The sequence below is a fragment of the Triturus cristatus genome, chromosome 1_2 (genome assembly GCF_964204655.1).
Source record: "Triturus cristatus chromosome 1_2, aTriCri1.1, whole genome shotgun sequence".
NCBI classification, from domain to species: Eukaryota; Metazoa; Chordata; class Amphibia; order Caudata; family Salamandridae; genus Triturus; species Triturus cristatus.
Window position 1 is genome coordinate 590201398 of NC_140580.1, and position 13532 is coordinate 590214929.

Below are 13532 nucleotides of genomic sequence, written 5' to 3' on the forward strand. Positions count from 1 at the left end.
CAAGGCCCCGGTGGCGGAAGGTGCGGCCAAGGTCACGCTGGAAGAGATTATGTCCGCTCTCACCAATGTACAAACAACGGTGGGATCAATCTCCTCGGATGTCTCATTCATGAGGGCAGACTTCCAAAAAATAGCCACCAGGGTCACTGAAGTTGAGCGGGTGATGAAGACCCTTGCTACAGACACTACCACCCTACTCAAGAAGGTAAGTCAATTAGAAGCCGAAAACAAACTCATGGCGGCAAAGCTTGAATATCAGGAGGGGCGCTCCAGGCGCAATAACGTACGTATCACGGGTGTTCCGGAAAGCGAGGGCGGCCCTGCCATGGATCTCTACATAGAAGACCTCATAAAAACCAGACTACAACCCAGAGGGCTCTCAACCTTTTTCTCTGTAGAAAGAGCACATAGGGTACCAGGGGGCAGGCCGAAGCCTGGGGCTCCCCCTAGACCCATTCTGTCCCGCATCTTTAACTTCTGTGATAGGGACGCCATATTACAAACAGCGAGAGTGGCCCCTCCGCTACGTGTTCAAAACTCGGTGGTTTCCTTTTCCCGGATTACACGGCGGCAATTACAAAGCATCGCAGAAGCTTCCTTGAGGTGAAAAAAAGAACACAGACGCAGAGAGTTATCCTATTCAAAGGAAAACCTTCCTGCACAAAAACAATCACAAGAGGCTTTTTCCTCCGAATGCAGCTCACATAGAACAAGCATTGGCATAGCCAATAGGTCTTGCCTTTGGAACCTTATAAGTATTTAGTTATGCAGTACAATATCCTTGGTGCAACAACATCAACTGTTGCATGGCTAAACACTTATAAGGTCCCAAAGACGGGACCTATTGGCTGTGCCAATGCTTGTTTGGGATTGCCTTTTATTTGGGAGACCATCTTTGATATAGCATAGGATTAATGGTGATGGATATGTAACTTGCTCTTTCAGATAAGTGTGAAAAGACTGTTCTGGACATCATTATTTACAGATCTTCTTGATGACAAGATCATTTTTTTTTTTAAGGCATTGCAATTATCCCAAACTATATTAATATTTTATTTTTAAAGCAGGATTGATTATGTTGAGATCTGCATAGCTTCTGGTTTCCCAATGCATTAGCCATATTTATAATAAGTATTTGTTTCTTGTTGTTTGTGATGTGCTTCACAGGAAATGGAACAAATGCAGAGATACAATCAAAGGCTCATTGAGGATTTAAAGAACAAACAAACGCAGGAAAGAGCAAGACTGCCCAAAATCCAGCGAAGTGAAGCCAAGACGCGTATGGCCATGTTTAAGAAGAGTTTAAGAATAAACTCTTCTGGATCTCCTGAGCAAGACCGAGAAAAGATTAAGCAGGTATGCTACTTGGCAAAATATTATTGTCGGCCATTGCTATGTATCGAAATGTTAAGATAAACAAACAACAATAAGCAACACCTTTTTGTTTCAGCCATATAAAACATCAAGATGTGGGAGAATGCCTATTCAAAAAACCGGTTTTATATTTCATGTTTATGTACTCTTGGAAAACCCTTGCTTTCTGTCTTTGAAATTAGAGGTATTGCAAATGCAGTTAATATTCTGACAAAAACCTGAATTATCAGAAAAGGCTGTACTTAAATTATGCTGTTGTGAATCAATACCATGCTAGTCAATGGGTAATTTTTCAGGTGAGATCTTCAAGCAGTAAAACAAGGAGGCTGTACTTTTCTTTCTTTGTATAATTAGGGCCTGATTCACAAAGGTAAACTTGCACTTTTGTGTAAGTTCACATTTGTTTTGGAATTCACAAACTCTGATTTAATAGTAATTTTATGACTGCTAAGAACTCCACACATAAAAAGATAGCACATGTATTCCCCAGCATGTATCCAGCTCAATTGAAATCATAGCTTTTTGCTGATCCGGCAGCGTTACTCAAATATCTACAAAAATCTACAAAAGAGGAATTTGTCATACAAAAAAGAATCATCAGGAAGGAATATGGAATAAGCATTACTGTAAGCAGCTCAACAGAAAACACTTTTTGGTTGAGATAAACAAGCTGATTAAGGGGCAAAATCGTCATCAGAATGCAGGTATGCCTGGGTGTCCTACATTCACACCATGCACTCACCCCCATGGCAGTGAAATCATCAGTGGTAAAAGTTTGAATATTATTAATATGGGGATACCAAAGGCTGACACCATCGGAGAGGCAACCCCAATACCAGCACAGCACAGCAGACATTCTCTTAAATACACAGTATTCAAAATGCCTAAACATAGTCACCTTCCAAAAGATCTTGCCGATTTCGCAAAGTTTTAACAACCTAGTAAATTCTGAACAACCAAGAACAGATGCGAAGTGTCTGGTGCAGATATTAAAGAAATTGATGACTGAGGGTTCACCGGGCCCCAACGGCTTTCCGAACACCTGTTTAAGGAAGATGTTAATTGCTGGCCAAGATATCTAATACCCTTTTTCAACAGGATTTTACGGCTCCAGTGCCATCCCACCCTAATGGAGAGAGAGCCTACTTAATCCAATATACAAGAGTGTCAACCAGTCATCCCTACTGAACTATAAGCTAATATCTTTAATAGATGTTGAAGCCAAATTATATGCCTCTTATATACTTCGAAAACTCCAGGCGTGGGCGAATGAGAACCAGCTAATACCAAAAACCCAAACAGGATTCAGGTGGGGCATGGGGACAATAACAAACCTATCGGTACTCAATATCTTGGCTGAAAAGGCAATAAACAAAGGAGTCGTCTATTTAAATACTTTGTTATCCACAAATTAGCCGTTGACAGTGTCCCCGGTGCCTGGCTCGAGGCAGAAATAGCAGAATGGGGCCTTCCTGATATATTGTTAAACTCAATTATCACCCTGTATAGCTATAAACAGGTAAAAGTTAAAGTCGATAATGGTAGTATGGTTACTGCTAGGATTTAGACTAAGAACAGTATCAAGCAGGGGTGCGTTCTGCCCCCTGCCCCCTGCCTATTCAACTTGCATTTGGCTGATCTTAATCGACACTTGGCGCAAGTGGAGAGCCTTCCACCACCTAACTTTTGCATTCAGTCAGTTGCAAAAGAAGCTCAGCTGCCCATAGTTTTAACATCTGTGCACAGTAATGGCAGCACATCTTCTATCAACGGTTTCATATAGCCCGGAAATCACCGGTGGAAAAGAGCCGACCTTATTAAATCTTCTTCAAATAAATGTTTATAAATCTATCTTTCTCCTGTCGAAGTCTATTTGCCCAAGTACAGTTGCAATTTGGCCAAATGAACCAAGAACTACAAAGAATGAATGCATTCGGAAAGTTATGTTGGACTCAAAATGCCTCCGAAAAAGGCTCCCTGAACAAGCTGTGTTGGCAAGAAATAGCGTCTCAAATTAGCAAAAACCTTAAGAAATCCTGTGGATGCGTAATTGTGGATGCCCATGGTTTAAAGGAAGCCTGGGCCCCATGGAACAGCAGTTTTCAATCAGCTTAGTAACACCTTGGCCAAATCTCGGTCACATCTGTAAGATAAGAACACATTAACAGCCAAGCGTCACACATGGACTGTTATCACTTCATATCAGCATTTAAAGCATCATGCTTACCAAACAACTCATTTCTCACATACGTTAAACCTCCAGTTTATGTTGCTCCGTTTTGGTCAGCTCGAAACAAAAGATCTCATTCCTTCTTGGAAGAGCCCGCCAACACTGCTAAGTTGCTGCCTATGTGGGTACAAACAGGAGTCAGTAATCCAGCTATTATGTGCGTGCCCATCGCTCTTAGAACGTAGAAGAAAGCTACTTTAATCAGCCTTCTTGATTGATTGATTGATTGGAGTACTTATAGAGCGCAACTATCACCCTACGGGCATCTTGGCGCTTGCATTGGGAACCCGTCCTGGTTTTTCCCTGTAAGATAACCCGTACTGGGCATCCCCAAGGTGAAAGCCAGGCATCCCGCCGCGGGGGGCCGTTGTGGAGATTAAGCAGGCTTGTTGCCCAGAGCTGCATAGTGTGAACTCGTGCTTAGAGTGGGCACCGAAACGAGAATTATCGAGTCCATGGACAATTGGGTTCTGGACCCTGCCGCGTCGGGAATCGAACCCAGGTCCCAGGCCTGATCTCTGCTTCAGGGTATGCCTCCTCTAACCAGTGAGCTACACTTCTCAACTTCAACAGCAAGTGTGCAATTGTAGGCAAGGCGTAACTTGTTGGCTCAGTGGATATTCCACGGCCCGCCCTGCGTCCCAGGGGACTAACTATCTATGCTTGGTGCAAAAATCGTTCTGCGAACCGCTGCACAATGGGCCACAAGAAAACATCACTCCATGGGCCAAACACAGAAGATTATCCGAGACTTGAAACCTAACAGCGGTGGTAACGAAGATGGTTTCGACACGACGGGCACAGTAAGCGTCATTTGTACCCGCATAAGCACCTTTGCGCTTTAGTAAATTCATTTGGAATCTAATTACGCAGGTATCTGAAAGAAACACGTTAGTTAAATTCCTCACCTTAGAATATCCCCAGGCGTCAGGCTGGATCCAGAAAGATTTTTCGTCAGCAATACCCTTGCGCTTCGCTAGGCGTCGTCTGCGGCTCCGCTTCCGTCGTCGTGATCGCCGAGATGACGTCGTCGGAGTACTTAGACGCCGCCCTCGCGTGCTGACATCAGTTCTTCTTTTTTCCGCGCCAGTAAGTGCCGATCCGAGAAGAGCATACCCTTTTAGTCACTTTTTGACTAAACTTTTTTGAACTCTTTTGGTTCCATTCTCGTCGACCTCGACTCTGGTGCCTATAGGGATGCCTGGCTTCAAAGCTTGTGACTCCTGTCACCGACTGATGTCGGTCACGGACCGCCAGTGCCTCTATTGCCTTGGGGCCGACCACGATGCCGAGTCGTGCCTCGACTGACGGGCCTTGACTTCGAAAGCTAGGCGGGAGCGGTCCCGCAAGCTGCTCGAGTTCCGGCAGTCGGCTCGTTCAAGGTCCCGGTTGAGGAGGAGGTCGAGGGACTGATTGCGGAGCCGCAGCCATCACCGCTCGTCGGGGTCCAAGTCTTCGAGATCCGGTAAGTCGAAGCACAGCAAGAAGTCGAAGAGGCGACATCGCTCTTCTGGCTCCCCTCGCCGGTCGCGCGACTCGGCTGAGGGTTCGGGTGGCACCACCCGCGCGGCTCCGGCAGGATTACCGTCCGACCCCATACCCTCCGGTCCCTGGGTCTGACGCGACTCCGGCGGAGATCAGAGACTTCTTCGCAGCCATGAGGTGCCTGGCTCTGCCGTCGACACCTGCAGGCGCTACCTGTGGGCCCCGCAGGCTCGACTGGGAGGCCTAGCGAGCCGGTGGCTCCGGCCCCGGTGCTGTTGTTGACTCCGGTCCCGACGCCACAGGTCCCCGAGGGATCCAGGCCTGGATCGCAGTTGGCGCCGGTCGACCTCACGACCACTCCGCCGGCGCAGACTCCTCCGGTGCCGCCCCCGGCGCCGCCTTCGGACGCCGTTCCCCAGTTTATTCCCGGTCCGGGCCGCACCCGACGCCGATGGGTGGCAATTTCATCTTCCTCCCGGCCCTGATCATTCCACCTGTATACCAGGAATTGGATGATGGTGACGACTGGGAGGGGTCTGTGGACCCTCTGGCCCGGCAGGGCCAGTTATCTCAGGACTGGGCAGACGAACTGGGGGATGCCAGTGGTCTTGACACCTCCCCTGACACTGGCTTCATCTCTCCTCCGACCGTGGCTTCGGAGGAAGGTGCTACATTTTCTGTGGTGCTGCGCAAGGCAGCCGAAGCCCTTGGGCTGGAGCTGCCTGCTGTGGCCGTGAGGACTAATCTCCTCACTGAAGTGCTCCCAACCGTCTGCTAGCTCCTCGGAGCCTCTGCTGCAGTTTAATGAAGCACTGATGACGTTCTGAAGGGCACCTGGTCCAAGCCCTCCACAGTTCCTCCTCTGGACCGGAACGTGGCCCGGCGCCACCGGCCATCACCGGGCGACCCTACTTTTCTGTCCATGCACCCCACGCCCGAGAGCCTGGTTACCCAGGCCTCTACCTCCCAGACCTCCTTCCCGTCCGCTCCCCCCGATCGGGAATCCAAAAGGTTAGAACAGTTTGGGAAGAAACTGTTCTCCTCTCTTAGTTTGGGGTTGCGGTCTATCAACACCACGTGCCTTTTGGACCATTACTCCCACTCTCTGTGGGATACGGTGGAGGACGTGCTGCCCCAGTGTCCGGAGGAGGCCCGGACACGGCTCGCCCAGGCTCTTGCAGAGGGGCGGGAATGCTGCACGGCATGCAATCCAATGTGGACTGGACACAACGGACTCGCTGGGCAGGGCACCCTCATGGACATGCCCTTCGATGACAGTCGTCTTATTGGCGACAAAGCGGATAGTGCGCTGGAGCGCTTTAAGGACTCCAAGGCTACGGCCAAGTCCTTGGGCTTCTCGGCCCCGCGCCCACAACCGTCCGCTTTTCGCCCCTTTCGTGGCCCCTCCTCACGTCAGCCTAGCCACCGGCCGCAGAACCAACCTCCACACGGTCGCGGACGTGGATTCCGCCGAGGCAGTACAGGGGGACAACGTGCCGGTCCGTCCACATCTACTCCAGCAGCATCTGCCTCAAAGCCCTCCTAGTCCGAGCTTTCAGGCCCATTCCACGCCAGTGGGTGGCAGAGTTCGCCATCACCTGCTCCACTGGCGTACCATCACGTCGGACAGGTGGGTGCTGCAAATCGTCCAAAGGGGCTACTCCTTCCCCTTCAAAGCGACACCTCCAGCCATGCCACCTCAGTGCCACCGAATTTCGGGGGATCACTTGCAACTTCTGCAGGAGGAAGTTACGGCCCTCTTGGCCAAGGGGGCCATCGAGCACGTGCCTGGTCCAGAAGTAGGTCGTGGTTGTTATTCCCACTACTTTCTCGTTCCCAAGAAGGGCAAAGGGGGCCTACGCCCCATCTTGGACCTCAGGAGCGTCAACGCCTTCCTCCGGAAGGAGAAGTTCAAGATGCTCACCTTAGCTCAGGTTCTGGCTGCCCTAGACCCTGGAGACTGGATGGTAGCGTTGCACTTGCAGGACGCTTATGTTCGAGGCATATGAGCTGCAGATTATACACTGTGCATAGATCGCCATCTGGTGTTGGGCCTGGATGTTTGCAGTTTGTTTTTCCTCTTGGAAAGTCTTTGGAAGTCACGAGTTAGGTGACTCCTCCCTTGGTTCGTATTGCGCATGGGCTTCGGCTCCATCCTCAGATTGTTTTTTTCCGCCATCGGGCTCGGATGTAATACTTCGCGCTCCGGTTCCGAACTTTCCCAGTTCAGCGATCGACGCAAAAATCCTTGCTCATCGAGCTCATTCAGATAATAAATCATCTTAATCATCTTCTCTTCGGCACTTCTTCGATTCCGGTCGTCGACGGCGGCCTTCGGGCCTATTCCGGCTCCGGTCTCGGCTGATGGAAAGCTCTCCTTTTAAGAAGTGCCCTCGATGTGGGTCCAAGTTTCCCCACACCGATCTCCACGAGGTGTGCAACCTCTGCCTCTCTCTTGAACACGAGGCTCGAGACTGTCCCGCCTGCAAGTCTTTTTGCTCTAAAAAGACTATTCGAGATCGACGGGCTAGACGCAATATGGCGCACTCCTCGACCTCCGCTCCAGTCGACATCTTCGGGGACGACGTCGAAGCTCCGGGACAGCAGAACATCGAAGAAGAGGACGACGACCTAGTCAATGCTTCCGAGGCCGACGACTCCGATGTGGAGGAGATCACCCCGGCGCAGAGGGTTGTGAGTACAATACCCCCTCCCACACCCACGCCGATACCCAAAAAGGCTTCGGTCACACCTTCGCGCCTAGGCAAGACCAAGGATACTGCTTCTCACACCCCGCCTTCGGGCCCGGTGAAGAAGCCTATTAAGCCTTCCGGCAGCTCGGGCTCGAGACAGCCTACCACCGGTACCGAAAAACATTCTTCGGCTCCGAAGAAAAGATCGGCCTCTGTCTCCACACCGAACCCAGTATCAAAGCCTTCGGTGTCAAAACCTGCCCTTCAGGTGCCGACCAAACATCACAAGGCCCTCTGCACCGACACTCCCGTGCCGAAGCCTTCTTCGGCACCGACCAAAAAATCGGAGGTCCCAAAGAAGCACGGCTTAGACAAGCCTAAAAAGCTGTCGGCCCCGAAAACTTCGGCGCCGACCGTACAACCAGTGTCGCAAGAACTTTTCACACCGGATCCTCTCCAAAAGACACTCACCAAGGATCCAAAAACTGGACATTTGACATTGTCTACAAAAAAGAGACACTTGGACAAACCAGCTCCACCTCCACCTCCAAAGAGTAAAGACACTGCTACCTCCCCTTTCAGAGTGCCTTCCCATCCTCCTCCACCCTCCCCACCTCCACCCTCTCCACCCCCACCTCCTCGTTCCCCAACCTTGTCTCCTGTCCCAGACGATTTAGGAGACCCATATTATGATCCAGCAGATGTGCCACAAGACCCCACCCCTACTGGATCTCCAGACCCATGGGACGACTATAATAATCCGGACATCCCAGATGTCCCACAGGATGACCTTTACCCATCTAGGCCATCCCCACCTGAAGATTCCTTAGGTTTTCACCACCTATTACAAAGGGCGGCACACTACCACGGGGTGGAGTTACATACTGACCCAGTGGAGGAAGATTTTCTCCTGGACACCTTTGACAACGCATATAGGTCTACTGCCATCCTACCTATGTTAAAGGGAGTAATTAAACATGCACCGGAGGTCTTTAAAGACCCAGTCAGGGCCAGGGTCCTAAACCCCCGTATAGAGAAAAAATACAAAGCCGCCCCCACAGACCCTTCATACATTAAACGCCCTGCACCATTGGATTCCCTAGTGGTATCTACAGCTAGGAAGCGCTCAAATTCTCAGGCCTCAGGCGAAGCATCACCACCTGACAAAGAGTCCAAGCTCCTAGACGCGTCAGGGAAGCGCACTGCGTCACTAGCCGCCAACATATGGCGTATCGCCAACACGCAAGCGCTATTGGCCAGATACGACAGGGCGCATTATGATGAGTTAGAAGCCATCATGCACCACCTCCCTGAAAAATACAAGAACAGGGCCAATGAATTGATCCAAGAGGGAAAAATAATAACTAATACCTCTATTCGCTGTGCCCTAGATGCAGCAGATACAGCCTCCAGGGCCATAAACACCAGTGTCCTTCTCCGTCGCCATGCCTGGCTCAGAGTTTCAGGTTTTAAACCTGAGGTACAAGCCTCTATATTGAACCACCCATTCGACCAAGATCATCTATTTGGCCCAAAAGTTGATGAATCCCTCGAAAAGATGAAAAAAGATACTGACACGGCGAAATCCATGGGAGCCCTACAGTCACACACTCCTAGGCGCTCCTTTCGCCGCTCTTCCTTTCGAGGCACGGGCAGAGGCTACTCCTCGGACAGTGCATCCACGTCCTACAAATCCCCTCCTCAATCTACCTTCACAAAGGGTTATCAAAGAGGCGGATACAGAGGCAATAATAATAAGGGCAGAGGCAAAACAAATACCGCCCGCTTTGCCACACCTACTACCCAATGACTTTCCCCCGCTCCCTCCAGACCATTCCACTCCGGTCGGGGGGCAGAATACAACATTTCCTTCACATCTGGGAGACAATCACCTCAGACAGATGGGTGACACAAATTATTCAGTCAGGGTATTGCCTAGAACTAACATCTACCCCCCAAACATTCCACCCAGGCACCGCCCTATGTCTCAAGAACATACTGCGCTACTAAAACAGGAGGTGATCTCCCTCCTGCAAAAAGGAGCCATAGAACAGGTCCCCATAAATCAACAAAATTTAGGGGTCTACTCCCTGTACTTTCTGATTCCAAAGACAGACGAGACTCTACGACCTATCCTAGATCTCAGACCTCTAAACACTTACATACATTCAGACCATTTTCACATGGTAACCCTTCAACAGGTTCTTCCACTCCTCTCCCAGAACGATTTTCTCACCACTCTGGACTTGAAAGACGCATACTTTCACATCCCAGTGCACCAGTCTCACAGAAAGTACCTCAGATTTGTGGTGGACGGGCAACACTACCAGTTGAAGTTGCTCCCGTTCGGGGTAACAACAGTACCAAGGGTATTCACCAAGTGCCTAGCAGTAGTGGCTGCACACCTCAGAAGACCGCACATTCACGTCTTCCCGTATCTGGACGACTGGCTAATAAAAGCCACGTCCTACGAACAATGTGTACAACATACCGCCGCTACAGTCCAACTACTCCACCAGCTAGGTTTCATGGTGAACCATCAAAAATCCCACCTGGTTCCATCACACAGAAAACAATACCTTGGTGCCACCATAGACACCTCAAAAGCCATAGCCTATCCCAATCCTTCCAGGATTGCAAAAATACAGGCTCTGCGTCAAAAATTCATATGTCAACTCTCTCTCCCAGCAAGAGTGTTTATGCAACTGATAGGGATGATGGCCTCTTGCATCTTCATAGTGCCCCATGCAAGACTCCAGATGCGTCCACTCCAAGAGTGCTTAGCGCGCCAGTGGAACCAGGCCCAGGGACAACTGACAGATCTGGTGTTGGTAGACGGTCGCACCCATCGCTCTCTGCAGTGGTGGAACACCACAAACCTTTCCAGAGGTCGACCGTTCCTGGACCCGGTCCAACAAATAATCCTAACAGACGCATCGCTCTCCGGCTGGGGAGCTCATCTGTTACATCTCAAAGCACAGGGCACATGGACGCCACAACAGAAGTTACTCCACATCAACCATCTGGAGTTACTGGCAATCTTCCTCACCCTAAAATCCTGCCAGACGCAGATTTCAGGCAAGGCAGTCCTCATTCGCACAGACAACATGACTGCCATGTACTACATTCAAAAGCATGGGGGCACACACTCTCCACAGCTCTCTCAATTAGCTCAGAGCATATGGAGATGGGCAATTCCACAAAAAATCTTTCTCCTGGCCCAACACGTCCCAGGAGTCCAAAACACTGTGGCAGATCTGCTCAGCAGACAGACGCAGCAGATCCACGAGTAGGAACTTCACCCACAAGTTCTTCACCCGTTCTTTCAGAAGTGGGGGCATCCACACATAGACCTATTCGCCACCCACGAAAACAAAAAATGCCCAAGCTTCGCCGCCAGATATCCACACCCATTGTCCAAAGGCAATGCGATATGGATGAACTGGTCAAACAAATTTGCATACGCTTTTCCACCTCTCCCACTAATTCCATTAGTGGTGCGAAAGCTACAACAGCATTCCCTAACACTGATCCTAGTAACTCCAACATGGGCCAGACAACCGTGGTACACCACACTGCTGGAACTCTCAGTAGTACCACACCAAAAGCTACACCTCTCACCATGCCTCCTAACCCAGAACCATGGAGAGATCAGGCACCCGGACCCAGCTCAGCTCAACCTTGCGATCTGGCTCCTGAGGTCCTAGAATTCGGATACCTTAACCTTCCCCCTGATTGCATGAATATTATCAGGGAAGCTAGACGCCCTACTACTAGGGCATGCTATGCTGCAAAGTGGAAAAGATTTGTTGTTTACTGCCACAACAACACAATCAATCCTTTAAATGTGTCCTTACAGCACATCATATGTTACTTACTCCATCTACAAAGGTGTAACCTAGCATATACTTCCATTAGGTTACACCTCGCGGCAATTGCTGCTTACTTACAGAACAGGCAGCACCTATCACTTTTCAGAGTGCCTGCCATCAAGGCCTTTATGGAAGGCCTCAAAAGAGTAATTCCACCCAGAGTACCACCCTCACCTGTCTGGAACTTGAATATAGTTCTCACACGGTTAATGGGACTCCCTTTCGAACCATTACATAAATGTGAGCTCCAATTTCTCACATGGAAAACAGCTTTTCTAGTGGCCATCACTTCCCTCAGAAGGGTTAGTGAAATACAAGCACTCACTATACAGGAACCTTTTCTCCAAATGCATCCGAACAAGGTTGTACTCCACACCAACCCAAAATTTCTACCCAAAGTCATTTCTCCATTCCATCTAAACTAGTCGGTAGAATTACCAGTCTTTTTCTCACAAACTCAAACCGTTGCGGAAAGGGCTTTACACACACTGGATGTTAAAAGGGCTTTACTTTACTACATCCAACGGACACAACCTTTCAGGAAAACCAAACAGCTATTTGTCTCCTTCTTTCCACCACATAAAGGCAACCCTATTTCTAAATCAGGGATAGCTAGGTGGATTGTAAAATGCATACAGATTTGCTACCACAAAGCAAAACGAACGCTATCTGTTCCCCCTAAAGCCCACTCTACAAGGAAGATAGGGACTTCTATGGCTTTTCTAGGAAACATACCACTAGATGACATCTGCAAAGCAGCGACATGGTCAGCACCGCACACTTTCACAAAACATTACTGTGTAGATGTGCAAACCAAGCAACAAGCTAGTGTGGGCCAGGCTGTACTAAAAACACTGTTTCAAACAACTGCAACGGATGCCGGTGGTCGCCGCTAGGGTTGGGTACTGCTATATAATCTATGCACAGTGTATAATCTGCAGCTCATATGCCTCGAACGGAATATGCTACTTACCAGTATGCATCTGTTCTTGGCATGTAGAGCTCCAGATCTATACACGCCCACCCGCCTCCCCGGCTACCTGTATCCGTTCCAGTCTTATCTTATTTAGATACAACACAAATGGGTTTCTTTACTGTTACTACTACGCTCCATCTTTCCCTGCTGGCGAAAAACAATCTGAGGATGGAGCCGAAGCCCATGCGCAATACGAACCAAGGGAGGAGTCACCGAACTCGTGACTTCCAAAGACTTTCCAACAGGAAAAACAAACTGCAAACATCCGGGCCCAACACCAGATGGCGATCTATGCACAATGTATAGATCTGCAGCTCTACATGCCAAGAACAGATGCATACTGGTAAGTAGCATATTCCTTCCACATCCTCGTCCTGACGGCCCACCGGTGTTACCTGCGGTTCACGGTGGGCCAAGAGCATTTTCAATTTACTGTGCTCCCCTTCGGCCTCACCAGTGCCCCTCGGGTGTTCACCAAAGTGATGGCGGTGGTCGCAGCTCATCTGCGCAGATTGGGGGTTCCAGTCTTCTCCTATCTCGACGACTGGTTTTTGAAGGCGGGCTCGCCCCAGGCAGTCGTCTCCCACCTCCAGACTACGGCCGACCTCTTGCATTTGCTGGGGTTCTCCATCAATGTGTCGAAGTCGCATCTGTGTCCCTCCCAGAAACTCTGCGCAGTTCCGGGCCTTTCCTCCGGAGCAGCGGGTCAGGGATATTCAGGCTCTGATTCCCATCTTTCGGCCTCTATCCCGGGTTTCGGTCAGGTTGGTGCTGCAGCTTCTGGGTCTGATGGCCTCCTGCATCCTATTGGTGCATCACGCCAGATGGCGGATGCGGGCTCTGCAGTGGGACCTGAAGTTTCAGTGGGCCCAGCATTGGGGCAACCTGTCCGACCATGTCTT

General features: G+C 49.9%; 1 protein-coding gene across 2 annotated transcripts in view; it reads left to right on the forward strand.

Moving 5' to 3' along the window:
• SLK (STE20 like kinase) overlaps window positions 1-13532 on the forward strand; it is a 475210-nt gene that overhangs the window by 374423 nt on the left and 87255 nt on the right. For both annotated transcript variants that reach the window (XM_085606718.1, XM_085606727.1), the window contains one exon: window positions 1168-1356. In XM_085606718.1, coding sequence (XP_085462844.1) covers window positions 1168-1356 — 189 coding nt within the window. The remainder of the gene's footprint in view (window positions 1-1167; window positions 1357-13532) is intronic.